This window comes from Schistocerca gregaria, chromosome 9, assembly GCF_023897955.1.
Source record: "Schistocerca gregaria isolate iqSchGreg1 chromosome 9, iqSchGreg1.2, whole genome shotgun sequence".
NCBI lineage: Eukaryota > Metazoa > Arthropoda > Insecta > Orthoptera > Acrididae > Schistocerca > Schistocerca gregaria.
Genome location: NC_064928.1, coordinates 171,486,364 through 171,503,537, shown reverse-complemented (window position 1 = coordinate 171,503,537; position 17,174 = coordinate 171,486,364). Strand labels below are relative to the sequence as shown.

Here is a 17,174-nt window from a genome sequence, read left to right as displayed (position 1 = left end):
TTATTTAGTAACTTCATGGTATGGTATGTTTCATGTGAATGGGTCATCAGATTATAATAAGACAAATCTTATATCTATAAAAAGCTGAGCATACGTGTGAATGTGGAAGAACTCCTCCCATGTCCCTGAACTGAAGTGGGTCAAATTTGACACACAAACTTCTTGCCCCAAGAGGACCAAGATGGGGTGGTTTATATTATTCTAGGGCTAATGTTTATTGGGATACAGACACCTGTGTTTTTTAAGCCCATCTGATAAAGGATGCCGTGCACAACAGGTGTGTTGTGTGGGAATAGTATCGACCTGTCTTACTGATCTGCTTTGGGGCAGCCTACATGTGAGGGGCAAGAAATGGTTTTCCCACCCCCAAAATATAGACTGCCCAGCACAACATGTGTGTTTCGTTGTAACGATATCAGCCTGCTCTATTGGCATGCTCTGTACAGCAGACTACACGTTATGTGAAAAGAAGGATTTTCAAGTTCTTGGCATACAGGCTGTGCTGCATGAGAGGTGTGTTGTGGGATTAGTGCCAGCCTGCTTTATCAACCTCTTTTACAGGGGCTACACATGTGGATGGGCATGCATGTGGGATGGTTAACATGGATAGAGGAGGAGTTGGATAGAGAGAGAGGGCAGGAGAGGATGGATGGAGAGACAGAAGGCTGGAGGGGGGGGGGGGGGTAGGGAGAGAGGGGTCAGGAGGGTCTGTACAGAGAGGTTGGGGAGAAGGCGTTGGACAGACAAAAGGGGTTGAGGAGATGGACAAAAAGATGGGAAGGAAGAGGAGATGGGCTGAGAGGTGGGAGAAGAGGACAGATAGGGAGCTGATGGGCAGAAAGGGGGCAGTAAGAGATGGACTAGTGAGAAATGTACACATTATGTGCGACTGGATTCATGATTTCCTGTTGGGAAGGTCGCAGTTTGTAGTAATAGACGGCATATCATCGAGTAAAACTGAAGTGATATCAGGTGTTCCCCAGTGAAGCATCCTGGGACCTCTGCTGTTCCTGATCTATATAAATGACCAGGGTGACAATGTGAGCAGTTCTCTTAGGTTGTTTGCAGATGATGCTGTAATTTACCATCTAGTAAGGTCATCTGAAGACCAGTATCAGTTGAAAAGTGATTTAGAAAAGATTGCTGTATGGTGTGGCAGGTGGCAGTTTACGCTAAATAACGAAAAGTATGACGTGATCCACATGAGTTCCAAAAGAAATCCATTGGAATTCGATTACTCGATAAATAGTACAATTCTCAAGGCTGTCAATTCAACTAAGTACCTGGGTATTAAAATTACAAACAACTTCAGTTGGAAAGACCACATAGATAATATTGTGGGGAAGGTGAGCCAAAGGTTGCATTTCATTGTTAGGACACTTGGAAGATGCAACAAGTCCACTAAAGAGACAGCTTACACTACACTCATTCGTCCTCTGTTAGAATATTGCTGCACAGTGTGGGATCCTTACCAGGTGGGATTGACAGAGGACATCGAAAGGGTGCAAAAAATGGCAGCTCGTTTTGTATTATAACGTAATAGAGGGGAGAGTGTGGCAGATATGATATGTGAATTGGGATGGAAGTCATTACAGCAAAGACGTTTTTCGTCGTGGCGAAATCTTTTTATGAAATTTCAGTCACCAACTTTCTCTTCCGAATGTGAAAATATTTTGTTGAGCCCAACCTACATAGGTAGGAATGATCATCAAAATAAATCAGAGCTCGAACAGAAAGGTTTAGGTGTTCGTTTTTCCCGCACGCTGTTAGGGAGTGGAATGGTAGAGAGATAGTACGATTGTGGTTCGATGAACCCTCTGCCAAGCACTTAAATGTGAATTGCAGAGTAGTCATGTAGATGAAGATGTAGATACACATATGCAAGCAAAGCCATGAGGAAAAGGCTAGTAATAAATAATCTTTTTGATATCTTTGTGCTTTGTGTTTATATAAACACCATTCTGATGATAGTGGTTTTGGAACAGGCTTGGTCATAGTGGAAGAAGAAGATCCTAGAAGATGGGTGTCAGCTGCATACTACACTCCTTCACATTCAGCAAACAGCGGTTCCTGTCCGATGGACCTAGGAAGCGGAAAGAGTCATCCAAAGTGTGTTCCACTGTCATCGTGTCAGTTGATTAGTGATCTGATGGACAGAAGTTGTCTTGCACCCGGAAAGTAAGTAAACGTATGAAACAGTATTACAATTTCTGCATCTCAGATGTTAAAAGCAATGGTTTATAGTGTTACTAAAATCTTCATGATGTGTATTTGATTGTATCTGTGACTGAGTTTACTTGTGACAACATTCTTATTGACCTTGATATTATGTGCAAAAGTGTGCCTCATTTTCAACTGGTAACATATCATCCAACTCCTATCTACAATGAAGAATTGAGCCCTGAGGGACTGTGCGTACTATCACTGTTTCACTGGAGGATCTGAAAACTACAGCTTAATTATCAATTTGATATACAAATCTGCTACACTGTTTATGATTCATTAGGTATGCATCTAGAAGTTCCATTGATGCATTGTTGGTAGTGTAGGCCATCAGTTTCTATAAGAGAAGCCTGTGTTTTACTGACTCAAAAGCATACCTCAGGTGAATTTACGCAGTCTGCACAATTCCACAGAATCTTGCCATGTGCTACAAAGCACATGTAAATAAACACTAACAATCAGCTAACATCTATACGGTTTGTGGTCTGCTGCCGACTCACAGGCTGTCAGAGCTGGTGTGCGGCTACCGTGGGATGGAGCCTTTGGTTTGCTGCCCAGCAGCAGGGCTGGACACGGGGCTGCCACCATCACCAACAAGGCCTCCTCAGGACTCACCGGTGGTCACCAAACCGACTGGCTTCAGTGGCAAGTGTGGCCAGCCCATTGTCAGAAGCTCACCGGGTGGACTTGGGTCTCAGCCGTGGGTCGCCAGGGTCGGATTTGTTAGTAAGTGCAGTTTTACAGCTTTTTTTAAAGTAATGTTTTGTGATGTGTGTATATACATAATTAAGTTTCACCACTACAAAGTACATGGCATAGGACACTTCCCACTGTACCATGTACTTACATTTGCATACGGAGTGCAGGATGAAAGAGCGCTGAAATGCCTCTGCATGTGCATTAGTTGATAATCTTGCTCCTTCAGTCCTTAGTGTGATATGCGGGAGGGAGGAGAAAATTCCTAAATTCCTCTCTCAACATTGGTTCTTCACATTTTGTAAGTGGGCTTCCACAGGATTGCTGACCTCTTATCTTTGAGCATTTGTCAGGCCAGGGTTTTCAGCAATCATGTGGCACTCTCCCATGAGTTAGACAAACCTTCCACCATATGTGGTGTCCTTCTTACCATATGTTCAGCATACCCTGTTAGACCTATTTGGTATGGGTCCCATACACTTGAACAAAGTTCTAGGTTATCACAAGTGTTTTGTAGATGGACTATGTGTGCCCAGTAACCAATCAAGGAACTGAAGTCTAGCAGCTTTCTTACCTACCTTTGAGCTTGTATGGTAGTTACACTTAATAATCAAACAATGGAAAATCCAGGATGGAATGTAACAATATTATGAAAAGGAAAGTTGCTACTTACCCTATAGCTGAGATCCTGAGTCACAGATAGGCACGACAAAAAGGTTCTCACAATTAAAGCTTTCGGCCGGTAAGGCCTTCATCAACAATAGATCACACACACACACACACACACACACACACACACACACACACACACACACACACACACACACACATCTGCCCTTGTGTGCATGAGTTGCCTTTGTGTGTGTGTTTTGGCTACTGTTAAAGCCAAAAGCTTTAAACGTGAGAGTGTTTTTGTTGTGCCTGCCTGCAATCTGGCAAATTCCAGTTAGTATTCTAACAAATTGTTACACCCAGGTATTTGTTTGAGGTTATCCATTCTGATCAATTAATGTAAATTTCATAGAGTGGCTATACATCTACCATGAACCAGCAAATTGAACTGCCATATTTTCTGGATTGAAATGTATCACTAGTATATCAACCCCCTCGAAAATTTTATGCGCTTGCCTTTTGAAAAGTTAAATTACCGGCATACTATTGACTGCTGATGACTTGTGAAGAATATTATCTTCCAAATTGTTGAAAGTTCACTTTCTGGGTGCATTTTATCTATTCTTTTGGAACTTTTGTCATAAATTAAAGGCAGTTTTGATTGCCTTGGACAAGAGGTGCCCCTGATAATTTGTGTTGTATGTACATTGAAGTCAAATGCAGTCAGGCAAGTGTGAGGTGTGGAAATTATATCTGTCGCCCACTTGATCTTGATGATGGCATGTACTAATACAGTGGTTCCCAACCTTTCTGAGACATTTACCATTGTGTGCAAATAGGTATTAGTTATTCCCCCTTCCCTTCCACAAATATCAATATTAGTGCCTAACCAACTCTGGAATGAAAATAAATTTTCTTTGAACACTTTTCTTATTAAAGTGATGAAAAGTAAATAAGTAAATAAGTTTCTGTAGGTGTTTTATTAGACCACAAGCTAATGAGGCACTAAAAAAATTGGTATTTCTTATTTGTGATAACTTTTTTATAGAATCATGAAGCTGTTGTCAGTGCATCATGAGTGTAACCTAGAACACTTTCTCAGATAAGAAAGCTAATTATCCACATAGAGGGTAGACACTTGTTACAAAATGCGCAACCCTCAGCGCCAGTCTTCTCTGTAGTGGTACTTGTTTTAGTCACATCCTGTACCCCCACTTAAAATCAACCAAGTTAAAAGTGTGCACTACAATTACTGTTTGTAAATCACTTGATTGCCTGATGCTTCAGTTCTGACCTTGCAGAAATTAGAAGATTATAGGCTTCCTATGCCTTGTGTCTGATCACTGCTGATTACAATAACAACCATAGATATTAAGAATACAGTGTAGGCCCTACATCAGTGTAGCAGTGATGTGCTGTGAATTAGTTTGTTTATTACTGTGAAGTGAATAACTAAGCAATTTATGACCTATTGCAGGAACAACTCACAACTCAAAGAAGATGTTTCCATTGTGTGTAGTGGGTTGACTATGTTAGAAGAATGATGGTTATATATTGGTTTCACAAGCTGTAAGCCCCATTACATTGTGCCACAGATTAATGATAGTATTTGGAAAAAATGTAATTATTGGTAATTTATGTAACACTAATAACAGTGTTTAAAAAATTAGTTTAATGACCAAAAAACAGGTGAACCATATTGCATTTACCCCTCAGAAAACTATGTTTTGCCCCTCGTGGGATAGTAACCCCCTGATTAGGAACCAGTGTCCTAATAAAATTTCTTGCAGTCACCTATTTCTTTCAGACCAGATAACCATGTTCCAGTATTTGTTTATGAACATTGTCTCCCCTTGTATGACTGTGGTGCTGAGAGGTAAGGTTTTCTTCCAAACTATGGAAATAACTCATAAGAATTACATACTGAACTCATGTATTAACTTTCCTTAACATGATAACTCACTACTTCCATTCACAATAACTTTCATGGTCTCAAAAGATGTCGTTATGACTGACTTATCTTTACATCATCTCAGCTCAGACAATATTCAACTGACTGTTGATTAGGTTTCTCCTTATCGCACTGTTTACATTGTTGATATGAATATAATAGAGGGAAACATTCCATGTGGGAAAAATATATCTAAAAACTAAGATGATGTGACTTACCAAACAAAAGTGCTGGCAGGTCGATAGACACACAAACATACACACAAAATTCAAGCTTTCGCAACCAACGGTTGCTTCTTCAGGAAAGAAGGAAGGAGAGGGAAAGACGAAAGGATGTGGGTTTTAAGGGAGAGGGTAAGGAGTTGTTCCAATTCTGGGAGCGGAAAGTGCTGGCAAAAACAGAAAGAGAAAAGAAGACGACAGAAAAGATTTCAAAATGCAACAGTGACAATAACAAACGTAATTGTTGGGTTCAAATTAATTACATGAATATAATAGAGGGAAACATTCCACGTGGGAAAAATATATCTAAAAACAAAGATGATGTGACTTACCAAACAAAAGCGCTGGCAGGTGGGATGGACACAAACAAACACAAACATACACACAAAATTCAAGCTTTCGCAACCAACGGTTGCTTCTTCAGGAAAGAGGAAAGGAGAGGGAAAGACGAAAGGATGTGGGTTTTAAGAGAGAGGGTAAGGAGTCATTCCAATCTTGGGAGTGGAATGACTCCCAGGAATGAATCCCGGGATGGGAATGACTCCTTACCCTCTCCCTTAAAACCCACATCCTTTCGTCTTTCCCTCTCCTTCCTCTTTTCTGAAGAAGCAACCGTTGGTAGTGAAAGCTTGAATTTTGTGTGTATGTTTGTGTGTCTATCGACCTGCCAGCACTTTTGTTTGGGAAGTCACATCATCTTTGTTTACATTGTTGTTGTTACAAGCCTTTTTTGTGTGGCTGCAAAACACCTCTGAGCCATGACATCAAGGAGCGAGCGACCCCACAGCAGCTGATAATGTAGATGTGATGTGCCTATGTTTTTCATCACGTCTGCACAGCTCACAAACCATTCCTCTGAAACTTAGCTACTACTAATAAAACAAACTTCCTTGAAATTTCATGAGCATCTTTCATAGTTATGAAGGCTTGAAACATGTGACATATCCTGTTTATCAGAACTGACAAGTCACATCTCAGAATTTATCTTCGAAGTAAGTCGAGCAGATGAAACTGGTTTAAGGTCGAAACCATTTGTTCCATTTCATATTTGCTATCTCTTATCTTTCTTATTACATTAGATTATATTAGATTTACTTTCAGTCTGATTTATCCGTAGTGAGGAGATCCTCCAGGATGTAGAACATGCCAGAAAAACAATAATACATGACAACTATTTACAACTAAAACAAATAGGCTAATGTACCTTCCACAGGTCCCATATTTATGAAAGGATTTTTTTAGAACACTCATTTACTATGATATCTCTCTCTCTCTCTCTCTCTCTCTCTCTCTCTCTCTCTCTCTCTCTCTCCCTCTCTCTCTCTCTCTCTCTCTCTCTCTCTCTCTCTCTCTCTCTCACACACACACACACACACACACACACACACACACACACACACACACACACACACAAATCAGTTTGTTCTACTGAGAAATTTATCAATGGAGTAGAAGGAGTTGGCCATCGATAAATCCCTTAGACTTCTCTTAAACAGAATTTCAAAGGAAAATTGTAATTATTGTAAAGCTTATTACATTCCTGCACCGGTTGGAGAGTAACTCCTAAAGAGTCTTCATTATATCTTAGTTGAACTATTATACATTTGTTATTTTGTGACTTCAGTTTGTGCAATGGAATGCTAAAGGCATGAATTTTATATTTTGCTAAACAAATTGAAGAGAAAATTTGAACATTTCACCAAATAAAGTAGCAAATGATAGATTGGCTCCTCTCAGTGATTTGACTACTGTGGATATTGTGACGAAGTTAATGTTGATCGATGCAATGTGCTTTCTAATTGTTTGTTAGCCACTCTACAAAATTTTAACTCATTGGTGTTGTATCCACAGGGCACTATTTTTTGTGTTTTGTGAACTGCACAGTTTCCCATTAATGAACATGTAAAGCAAGTTTTTATAGGTGCGTTGATTACTTTCAGATATGCTGGCCACAAGCCACACTTTGTAAAACAACAGATGCTGAATGGTTCACTGCTGAAGCCACTTCACCTAACAAGTACATAGATCTTTCACCCACAACATCACAGTCTGCAAGTTAACAATCACTAAAATATTATGACAGTTATAATCTAATTCAAAATAGAATGTCAAATCTTTAAAATAGAAGAGGACTGCTTACTTATCAGTTAATGAAACACAGAATGCATTTTTTCATTATTATGTCTTTCAGCCCAGTTTCACATGTCCTTGTTGAAGATGTTGTTAACAAAATGATTTTCTTTTAGTTATTTATTTATTTTTGTTTTGTTGTGAGAATTATTTGTACCCAATGCTAATTATGTTTGCAGATGTGCAGACAGGAGGCCAAATTTACCCATGCAGTGGTTCAATCATCTCTCCTAACACAATTCTCACAGCAGCTCATTGTGCTCTTGCCCAACGGGAGGGCTTCAAGCTGTAAGTACTACATGTGGTATTCCTGTTTAGTTTCTATGAAACATCAAAACTGCTTTAATAATTAGATGTATGGTAACTTCGCCACCACAAGTGACCTTTCCAAACAAATGATGTCAACTTTGCTCAAGAGGCAACCAAATACATTGTAGCTGACATTACAGAATTGACACTGAAGCACAAAACAGTAAGTGGAAGCATTTTAATGTCTTGACTGTAAGTGCTTGGTGAAAAATTGTAATTATTGCACAAGAAATAATTTTTTGCATATGTTGCATAACTTTTACTTTATGCGACCTATATTTATGGTCACAAGCTCGTTATGTAGCAGTACTCTTTCAAAGATATTATTCATTGACTTCTACCATTCCTGGATGTACGATTCTTGTCTTGGAGCATAGAGCTTATGTTTATGCAGATTCCTGTCTCTATCATATCGAAATAAATTTGACTGACCTGTACATTTTCAAGGATTACTTACTTATTTCTGGTTGTAAAGTTATGCCATGGTATAGGCTTATAGGTGGTGCCCTCTCAGGATGGATGAGGATATGAGCATCTGAAGGAAGTCTGAAAAGAAAAATACTGAATAAACAGAATAGGGCTTACCTAAGCTGGTCTGTGAGGGCACCTGCCAGTCTAGGTGGGGTCAGGGAATAGGAAGGACATGACATTATTTCTTGTGCATGGTGGTTGCACACAGTCTACAGCTTAATATGGTTTTTTGATGTTGTGGTGTTGCTTCTTTTTCTTGTGATGTCTTAAACTAATTATTTCTTTTACTATTGTTGTTTCTTGTTGTAACACATGCATTTTGTATAGTTTATCAGCCGATACTTTGTGATTGAGTGACAAACTATACAAAATGCGTATGTAACAAGAAGAAATGATAATAGCAAAAGAAATAAGTACTTTAAAATTATACAAGCAACTGAAAAAGCCATGACATTGGGAAACCATGACAAGGTGTGTGGTAGAATTAAAGCTACCATCATAGACATCTAATAGCATCAAGTGAGAAAGAAAAGAAATAAAAATACCTCTGAAGATAGCACATAAAGTGCTGAAACATGTCTCGTACAACAAAACAATGTCTTTGATAAAGCGGGATTCTCTTATTTTTAGATTGGCTGGGGGCTGCAATGGACAGTTCAGACCTCTCATAGCATGTGACTAGGTTGTGGCTGTTGCTATTTAATAAACAACACTTTAAAAAAGTGTAATATATGTGACAGAAAGATTTGTACAACATGCTTTGTTACCTAAGTGAAAAATGTTGTCTCATACTTACAGTGCTACTGTCCGTGTTGGTGAATATGACAGTAGGGGTGATCCTGACTGCACCCCTCAGATGTGTGCTTTCCCTGTTCAAGATATCCCCATCAACCATGTTGTGGTGCATCCTGGATTTCAAAGGATCAATTACAAGCATGATATTGCTCTGCTTGTGCTAAAATCTTCTATGAATTACTCATGTAAGTATACCATGATGATGATATCCTACATGATGGAATGGCCACTTCAGTAGCATATTTATTTCCATGTTTCGATTTGCATCAATGTTAGTATTGTCATGTTCCACTGGTCCTTTTCCATTATATTGAGTGGTGAAGTCTGATCAGGAGTTATTATTCAATCCTGTTCACCTTATTATTTCAGTACACTCACTAAACTCTTCTGATCAGATGTTGTTTCTCAAAGTGCTACAATTACTGAATGTAAATACAATATTCAGTTCTCTTCTGATGTAATGGATATTGCACTATTGTGTACAGCTACTATTAATTATAAAGTTTTTTCATCATTCAGGACATCACAATTGCATTGATAAGGACTACAGTCTGTTTTATTTAACATATTACAATTGAGTGAATGTGTAATATGTTTTTTCTTGTCCTCATGATGTCATAGGCATTGTCACAGCCACTCTTCTTCTATAGCCTGCACCATATCTCCAAGACAGGACCCAACAACATGCAATAAACTGCTGACCACCAGATACTACAAACATGATTCAATGGTTATTGTTGTCTGAGCTTGTGTCAGATTAGATTAGATTTACTTTCCTTCCAATTGATCTGTAGTGAGGGGGTCCTCCAGGATGTAGAACATGTCAGAAAAACAATAATACATGACAAATATTTACAACTCAAACTAATAAGCTACTGTACCATTTCAGAGGTCCCAGGTGGAATGATTGTCATTTTTTAATGAACGCTATATGAAGGAATCATTTTACAAACACTAATGCACTTTTATTTATTTATAAGGTATTAAACATGTATTAGAACTACTATAATACTTATTTACAATGAACACATTACTGCACTAAAACACAAATCAGTTGGTTCTACTGAGAAATTCATCAACAGAGTAGAAGGAGCTGGTCACCAATAAATCCTTTAAGCTTCTCTTAAGCTGAATTTCATTGGTTGTTAAGCTTTTTATGGCTGCTGGCAAGTTATTTAAAATGTGTGTTCCTGAATAATGCACACCTTTTTGTACAAGAGTAAGTAACTTTAAATCCTTGTGAAGATAATTCTCATTTTTAGCATCAGTTCCATGAATTGAAATGTTGGCTTGAAAAAGTGATATGTTTCTAACGACAAATTTCATTAAGGAATAAATATATTGGGAAGCAGTAGTTAGTATCCCTAGTTCCCTAAACAGGCTTCTGCAGGATGTTCTTGAGTTCATACCACATATAACTCTTACTGCATGTTTTTGTACCCGGAAAACTTTAGCTTGGTTTGATGAATTACCCCAAAAAATAATCACATATGACATTATGGAAAGAAAGTAAGCATAGTATGCCAGGTTTTTCATTTTTATATCCCCTATGTCTGAAACAATTTGCATTGCAAATAAAGTTTACTAAGACTTGTCAGCAGTTTTGTGGTGTGCTCTTCCCAGCTTAATTTATTATCAAGCTGTAACCCCAAGAATTTAACACTGTCCACTTCTTCCATCTGCTTGTCATTAAAAGTTCTGAACTGCATGTAGTGTGTTTTTTCAAAGTTTAGTGACAAAGAATTGGCTAGGAACCAGTGATTCATGTGTACAAATATTTTAGCAGCCGATCTTTCTAAGACTACACTTGATTTGGTATTTATTGCAACATTTGTATCATCAGCAAACAAAACAAACTTGTCATCTGGTAATGTTACTGATGAAAGGTCATTGATATACACAATAAAAAGTAAGGGCCCTAAAATGAAATCTTGTGGGGCCCCACATGTAATTAGTTCCCAGTGCTTGGGTAGCTCAGTTGGTAGAGCACTTGCCCATGAAAGGCAAAGGTCCTGAGTTCGAGTCTCACTCCGGCACACAGTTTTAATCTGCCAGGAAGTTTCATGATGTATATTATCTTTTTTTGTAATATATTTGCTTTGATGTCTGTATTACAGTCTTTAATATTTTGCAGTATTTCGTAATGTGCTATAGCATCAACACCAGAACTGTTTTGGATTGACAGATACAGCTTTCTTTTTGTTTTAGAAGATCCCTCTATTCCTTGAGTAATCCATGGCTTCTTCGTAGACTTTGCTCTAACCTCGGTTAGTTTTGGGGGAAAACAGTGTTCAAATAAGGTAAGCACTTTATTAGAAAAAGTGTTATATTTTCATTCATGCCATGAGCACTGTAAACATCAGTCCAATGAATGTCTCATCATTACATATAGGACCAGACAGATGTAAATTTTTGTAATTCCACAGTTCTCATGAAATTTGCATTTGCTTTTTGATATGTCATATATGTGACCAGGCAGATGTGCAATTGTGTAGGTTGTAGCTTTCATAAGTTTTGTATATGTTTACATGAGGCAGTAATCTCTAGAATTATGTACAAGCCCTAATGGCGTTGTGATACCACACACGCAGAGCCTGTTATGATGCGAGCTGTGACATTCATTGGTACCTCTTCTGCTAGCGCCATCACGGCAAGAATGTGTAAGAAGAGAGCTGGAGTTGTGGTAGTACCTAGCTTGTGCTTGTATGTGATGGAGACAACATTTATAATGTCATCTCTCTTGGATGCCTATGTGCTAATTCGACAATTTTGTAAGGCTTGCATGTTATAGGCAACTATTAATATAACCGTTGTTTGCCTTGATGTTGTAACTTGTATGTGTCCTAAGATATGTTACTAAATTTATAAATAAAATAGAAAGAAACTTCCACATGGGAAAAATATATTAAAAACAAAGATTCCAAGACTTACCAAGCGGGAAAGTGCCGGTAGACAGGCACAATAAAATAACACACAAACACATACACAAAATTTCTAGCTTTCGCAACCGACGGTTGCTGCTTCAGGAAAGAGGGGAGGATAGGGAAAGATGAAAGGATGTGGGTTTTAAGGGAGAGGGTAAGGAGTCATTCCAATCCCGGGAGCGGAAAGACTTACCCTAGGGGGAAAAAAGGACAGGTGTACACTCGCACACACACACACACACATATCCATCCGCACATACACAGACACAAGCAGACATTTGCTAGGGTTAGTCTTTCCGCTCCCGGGATTGGAATGACTCCTTACACTCACCCTTAAAACCCACATCCTTTTGTCTTTCGCTCTCCTTCCCTCTTTCCTGAAGAGCAACCGTCGGTTGCGAAAGCTAGAAATTTTGTGTGTGTGTTTGTGTGTTATTTTATTGTGCCTGTCTACCGGCACTTTCCCGCTTACTAAATTTATATGTATACATGTTATATAAGTGGAACCCAAGCCCACTTTTTAGTGTTTTCTGTCCTCCCTAGATCTAATGATGGCTGCTTTAGTTTCAATGAAAACAGTAATCGTGGAATAAAAAGAAGTCCTGCGATCTTGGCTACCAGTTTATGGTTTTACAATTTTATTACATGATCAATCACAGACATTTATACTTAATTATTAACACAACTACAAGCATTTATACTGAATTACCTACATAACTACAAACATTTACCCATATATACTAATTTTAACATTCACATTTTTTCATCAAAAAATTCTGTTACATTATACAATGGATTTTCAATCAGCCAGCTGTACAGTTTCCTTTGAAATAATTTGGAAGGCATGGACCATACTGAGGGTGGTAATTTGTTAAAGGTTATTGGGGAGCTGACTGCGGATGTGTGGGGTGTTTTTACTAATCTGTCACAGAAATTCCTTTTTAATTATTCCTGTGGTGTTGTGCTGGAGTATATCTCCACTGAAATGAAATTCTTTGATATTTGTTTTAATATACACTACTGACCATTAAAATTGCTACACCAAGAAGAAATGCAGGTGATAAACAATTATTCATTGGACAAATATATTATACTAGAACTGACATGTGATTTCATTTTCACAAAATTTGGGTGCATAGATCCTGAGAAATAAGTACCCAGAACAACCACCCCTGGCCGTAATAACAGCCTTGATACGCCTGGGCATTGAGTCAAACACAGCTTGGATGGCATGTACAGGTACAGCTGCCCATGCAGCTTCAACATGATACCACAGTTCACCAAGAGTAGTGAGCCAGTTGCTCAGCCACCATTGACCCAGACATTTTCAGTTGGTGAGAGATCTGGAGAATGTGCTCGCTAGGGCAGCAGTTGAACATTTTCTGTATCCAGGAAAGCCCGTGCAGGTCCTGCAACATGCGGTTGTGCATTATCCTGCTGAAATGTTGGGTTTTGCAGGGATCGAATGAAGGGTAAAGCCACGGGCCATAACACATCTGAAATGTAACGTCCACTGTTCAAAGTGCTGTCAATATGCGAACAAGAGGTGACCGAGATATGTAACCAATGGCACCCAATACCATCATGCCGGGTGATACACCAGTATGGCGCTGACGAATACATGCTTCTAATGTGCATTCACCCTGATGTTGCCAAACATGGATGTGACCATCATGATGCTGTAAATAGAACCTGGATTCATCAGAAAAAATGACATTTTGCCATTCGTGCACCCAGGTTCGTCATTGAGTACACCATCGCAGGAACTCCTGTCTGTGATGCAGCTTCAAGGATAACCGCAGCCATGGTCTCCGAGCTGATAGTCCATGCTGCTGCAAATGTCATTGAACTGTTCGTGCAGATGGTTGTTGTTTTGCAAACATCTCCATCTGTTGACTCAGGGATCGAGACATGGCTGCACGATCCGTCACAACCATACAGATAAGATGCCTGTCATCTTGACTGTTAGTGATATGAAGCCGTTGGGATCCTGAACCCACTGATTCCATATTCTGCTAACAGTCATTGGATCTTGACCAACTCGAGCAGCAATGTTGTGATATGATAAACTGCAATCTCGATAGGCTACAATCTGACCTTCATCAAAGTCGGGAACATGATGGAAGGCATTTCTCCTTCTTACACGAGGCATCACAACAACGTTTCACCAGGCAACGTCAGCCAACTGCTGTTTGTGTATGAGAAATCGGTTGGAATCTTTCCTCATGTCAACATGTTGTAGGTGTCACCACCGGTGCCAACCTTGTGTGAATGCTCTGAAAATCTAATCATTTGCATATCACAGCATCTTCTTCCTGTCAGTTAAATTTCACGTCTGTAGCATGTCATCTTCATGGTGTAGCAATTTTAATGGCCAGTAGTGTATATAGACACACAAACACACACACACACATACACACAATTGTAAGTATATAGAGCTTTCTAAGCAGAGGTCAACCCCTACACATTTCTCTTACGACTGTTTTTGTATCTTCAATGCAACACCTATATGCATGGAGTGGCCCCATACTAGCAGTCCATAATAAATGTGAGACTGGAACAGTCTCAAATATGTCAATCTTAAACAGTTAGGAGTAACTATGTCTCTCAGTTTCCACATCAGGTATGTTACTCTTGAATTCTTCTGCAATTTTCACTGATGATATTTTCCTCAGCTCAATCTGGAGTCAATATGGAATCGTAAAAGTTTAACTGCTCCAGTTTCTATATGATTAGATATCCCAATAGGAGATTCTGGGTCCTGTCAGGATTAGACAGCAGTTTTTTAGAGGAGAACCATTCTACTGCACCATTTAGTAATTCCAGTGACATTGTTGTAATACTGCTGCGTCCTGGTGAGGTGCAATTATTGTTGTGTCATCTGCCTAGAAGACTATAGATTGAGGAACATGATGTGGCAAATCATTGATGGTAATTATGAAAAAGAATGGTCCAAGCACTGATCCCTACGGTACCCCTGTCTCTACCATTTAGAGAATATCTGTTTCTCACTGAAGCATATTGTTTTTTGTGTCTTAAGTACGAAAAAAATACTTTTAGTGCTGCAGTTTCTCAATCAATATTTCATAAGAGATACAATCAAAGGTCTTACTTAGGTCACATAAAACCAGTGAGGCTTGATCCCTATTTTCAAAAAGCCATGATTATCTGGTTCACACTGCCAAGAACTGCTGAAGAGGTATTTTTTCCTAATCTGTAACCAAACTGCTGTTCCAAAGGACATTATTTGCTCCAAAAAAAATCACTTAATTGATTGTTTATATTAGTTTTAAATATTTTGGAAATTACAGGAATTGTTGAGACTGGGCAATAATTTTGGGGAGATATTTGTCTCATTTAAAAAAAAAAATTGATATAACTTTTGAAATTTTAATGATGCAGAGAAAATTTCAAACTGAAGACATTTGTCAAAAATGAAAGCTAAAGCCTCACAGATGAAATGAATAGTCTTCTTGATAATGTAGCTGTATCCATAGTTTTAGAGTTGGAGAAATTTTTTATTGCTTTTATTACATTTGTGGATGCAAAATTTTTCCACTGAAAAGACTGTTTCACTGGCGGCTGCTTACCAGCTAGTTCATTGCAGATGTGTTGCTCAAGTTTATTCTGTTTCCAGTTTCTTTCACTGAAGACACAAAGAACTCGTTCAGTTGGTCTGGTTCAAGTGATACTTCCTGTGTGGTTGGGGGATTGTTCTTGTGTGACTATCTATCATGCAATTTCGCACTTGTTTGGAGAAGTTTCTATAAACATTTCATTTTTTCTCATTAAGCAGCTTAATTTTATGAAAAAATTATACTTCAGATACTTCCTACAATCTATATCAGCTTGTTTGGCATCATTCACACCATTCTTTGTATATGCACTTTTCAATAACAACACTTGTTTCCTAATGTTTTCAAGTTCTTTAGTGTACCAATTTTCTAACTTTGTTTTAGGTTTACATTTAAATTATAATAGTTTTTCTTAGTGGTGAACAAGTGTACGACACTTAAATACACTCCTAGAAATGGAAAAAAGAACACATTGACACCGGTGTGTCAGACCCACCATACTTGCTCCGGACACTGCGAGAGGGCTGTACAAGCAATGATTACACGCACGGCACAGCGGACACACCAGGAACCGTGGTGTTGGCCGTCGAATGGCGGTAGCTGCGCAGCATTTGTGCACCGCCGCCGTCAGTGTCAGCCAGTTTGCCATGGCATACGGAGCTCCATCGCAGTCTTTAACACTGGTAGCATGCCGCGACAGCGTGGACGTGAACCATATGTGCAGTTGACGGACTTTGAGCGAGGGCGTATAGTGGGCATGCGGGAGGCCGGGTGGACGTACCGCCGAATTGCTCAACACGTGGGGTGTGAGGTCTCCACAGTACATCGATGTTGTCGCCAGTGGTTGGCGGAAGGTGCACGTGCCCGTCGACCTGGGACCGGACCGCAGCGACGCACGGATGCACACCAAGACCGTAGGATCCTACGCAGTGCCATAGGGGACCGCACCACCACTTCCCAGGAAATTAGGGACACTGTTGCTCCTGGGGTATCGGCGAGGACCATTCGCAACCATCTCCATAAAGCTGGGCTATGGTCCCGCACTCCGTTAGGCCGTCTTCCGCTCATGCCCCAACATCGTGCAGCCCGCCTCCAGTGGTTTTGCAACAGGTGTGAATGGAGGGACGAATGGAGACATGTCGTCTTCAGCAATGAGAGTCGCTTCTGCCTTGGTGCCAATGATGGTCGTATGTGTGTTTGGCGCCGTGCAGGTGAGCGCCACAATCAGGACTGCATACGACTAAGGCACACAGGGCCAACAGCCGGC

General features: G+C 39.5%; 1 protein-coding gene across 1 annotated transcript in view; it reads left to right on the top strand.

The window, feature by feature from the left end:
- LOC126291921 (chymotrypsin-like protease CTRL-1) overlaps positions 1-17,174 on the top strand; it is a 145,538-nt gene that overhangs the window by 50,878 nt on the left and 77,486 nt on the right. Inside the window, exons 2-5 of the mRNA XM_049985654.1 lie at positions 1,986-2,178; positions 2,726-2,949; positions 8,013-8,121; positions 9,412-9,593. Coding sequence (XP_049841611.1) covers positions 1,986-2,178; positions 2,726-2,949; positions 8,013-8,121; positions 9,412-9,593 — 708 coding nt within the window. The remainder of the gene's footprint in view (positions 1-1,985; positions 2,179-2,725; positions 2,950-8,012; positions 8,122-9,411; positions 9,594-17,174) is intronic.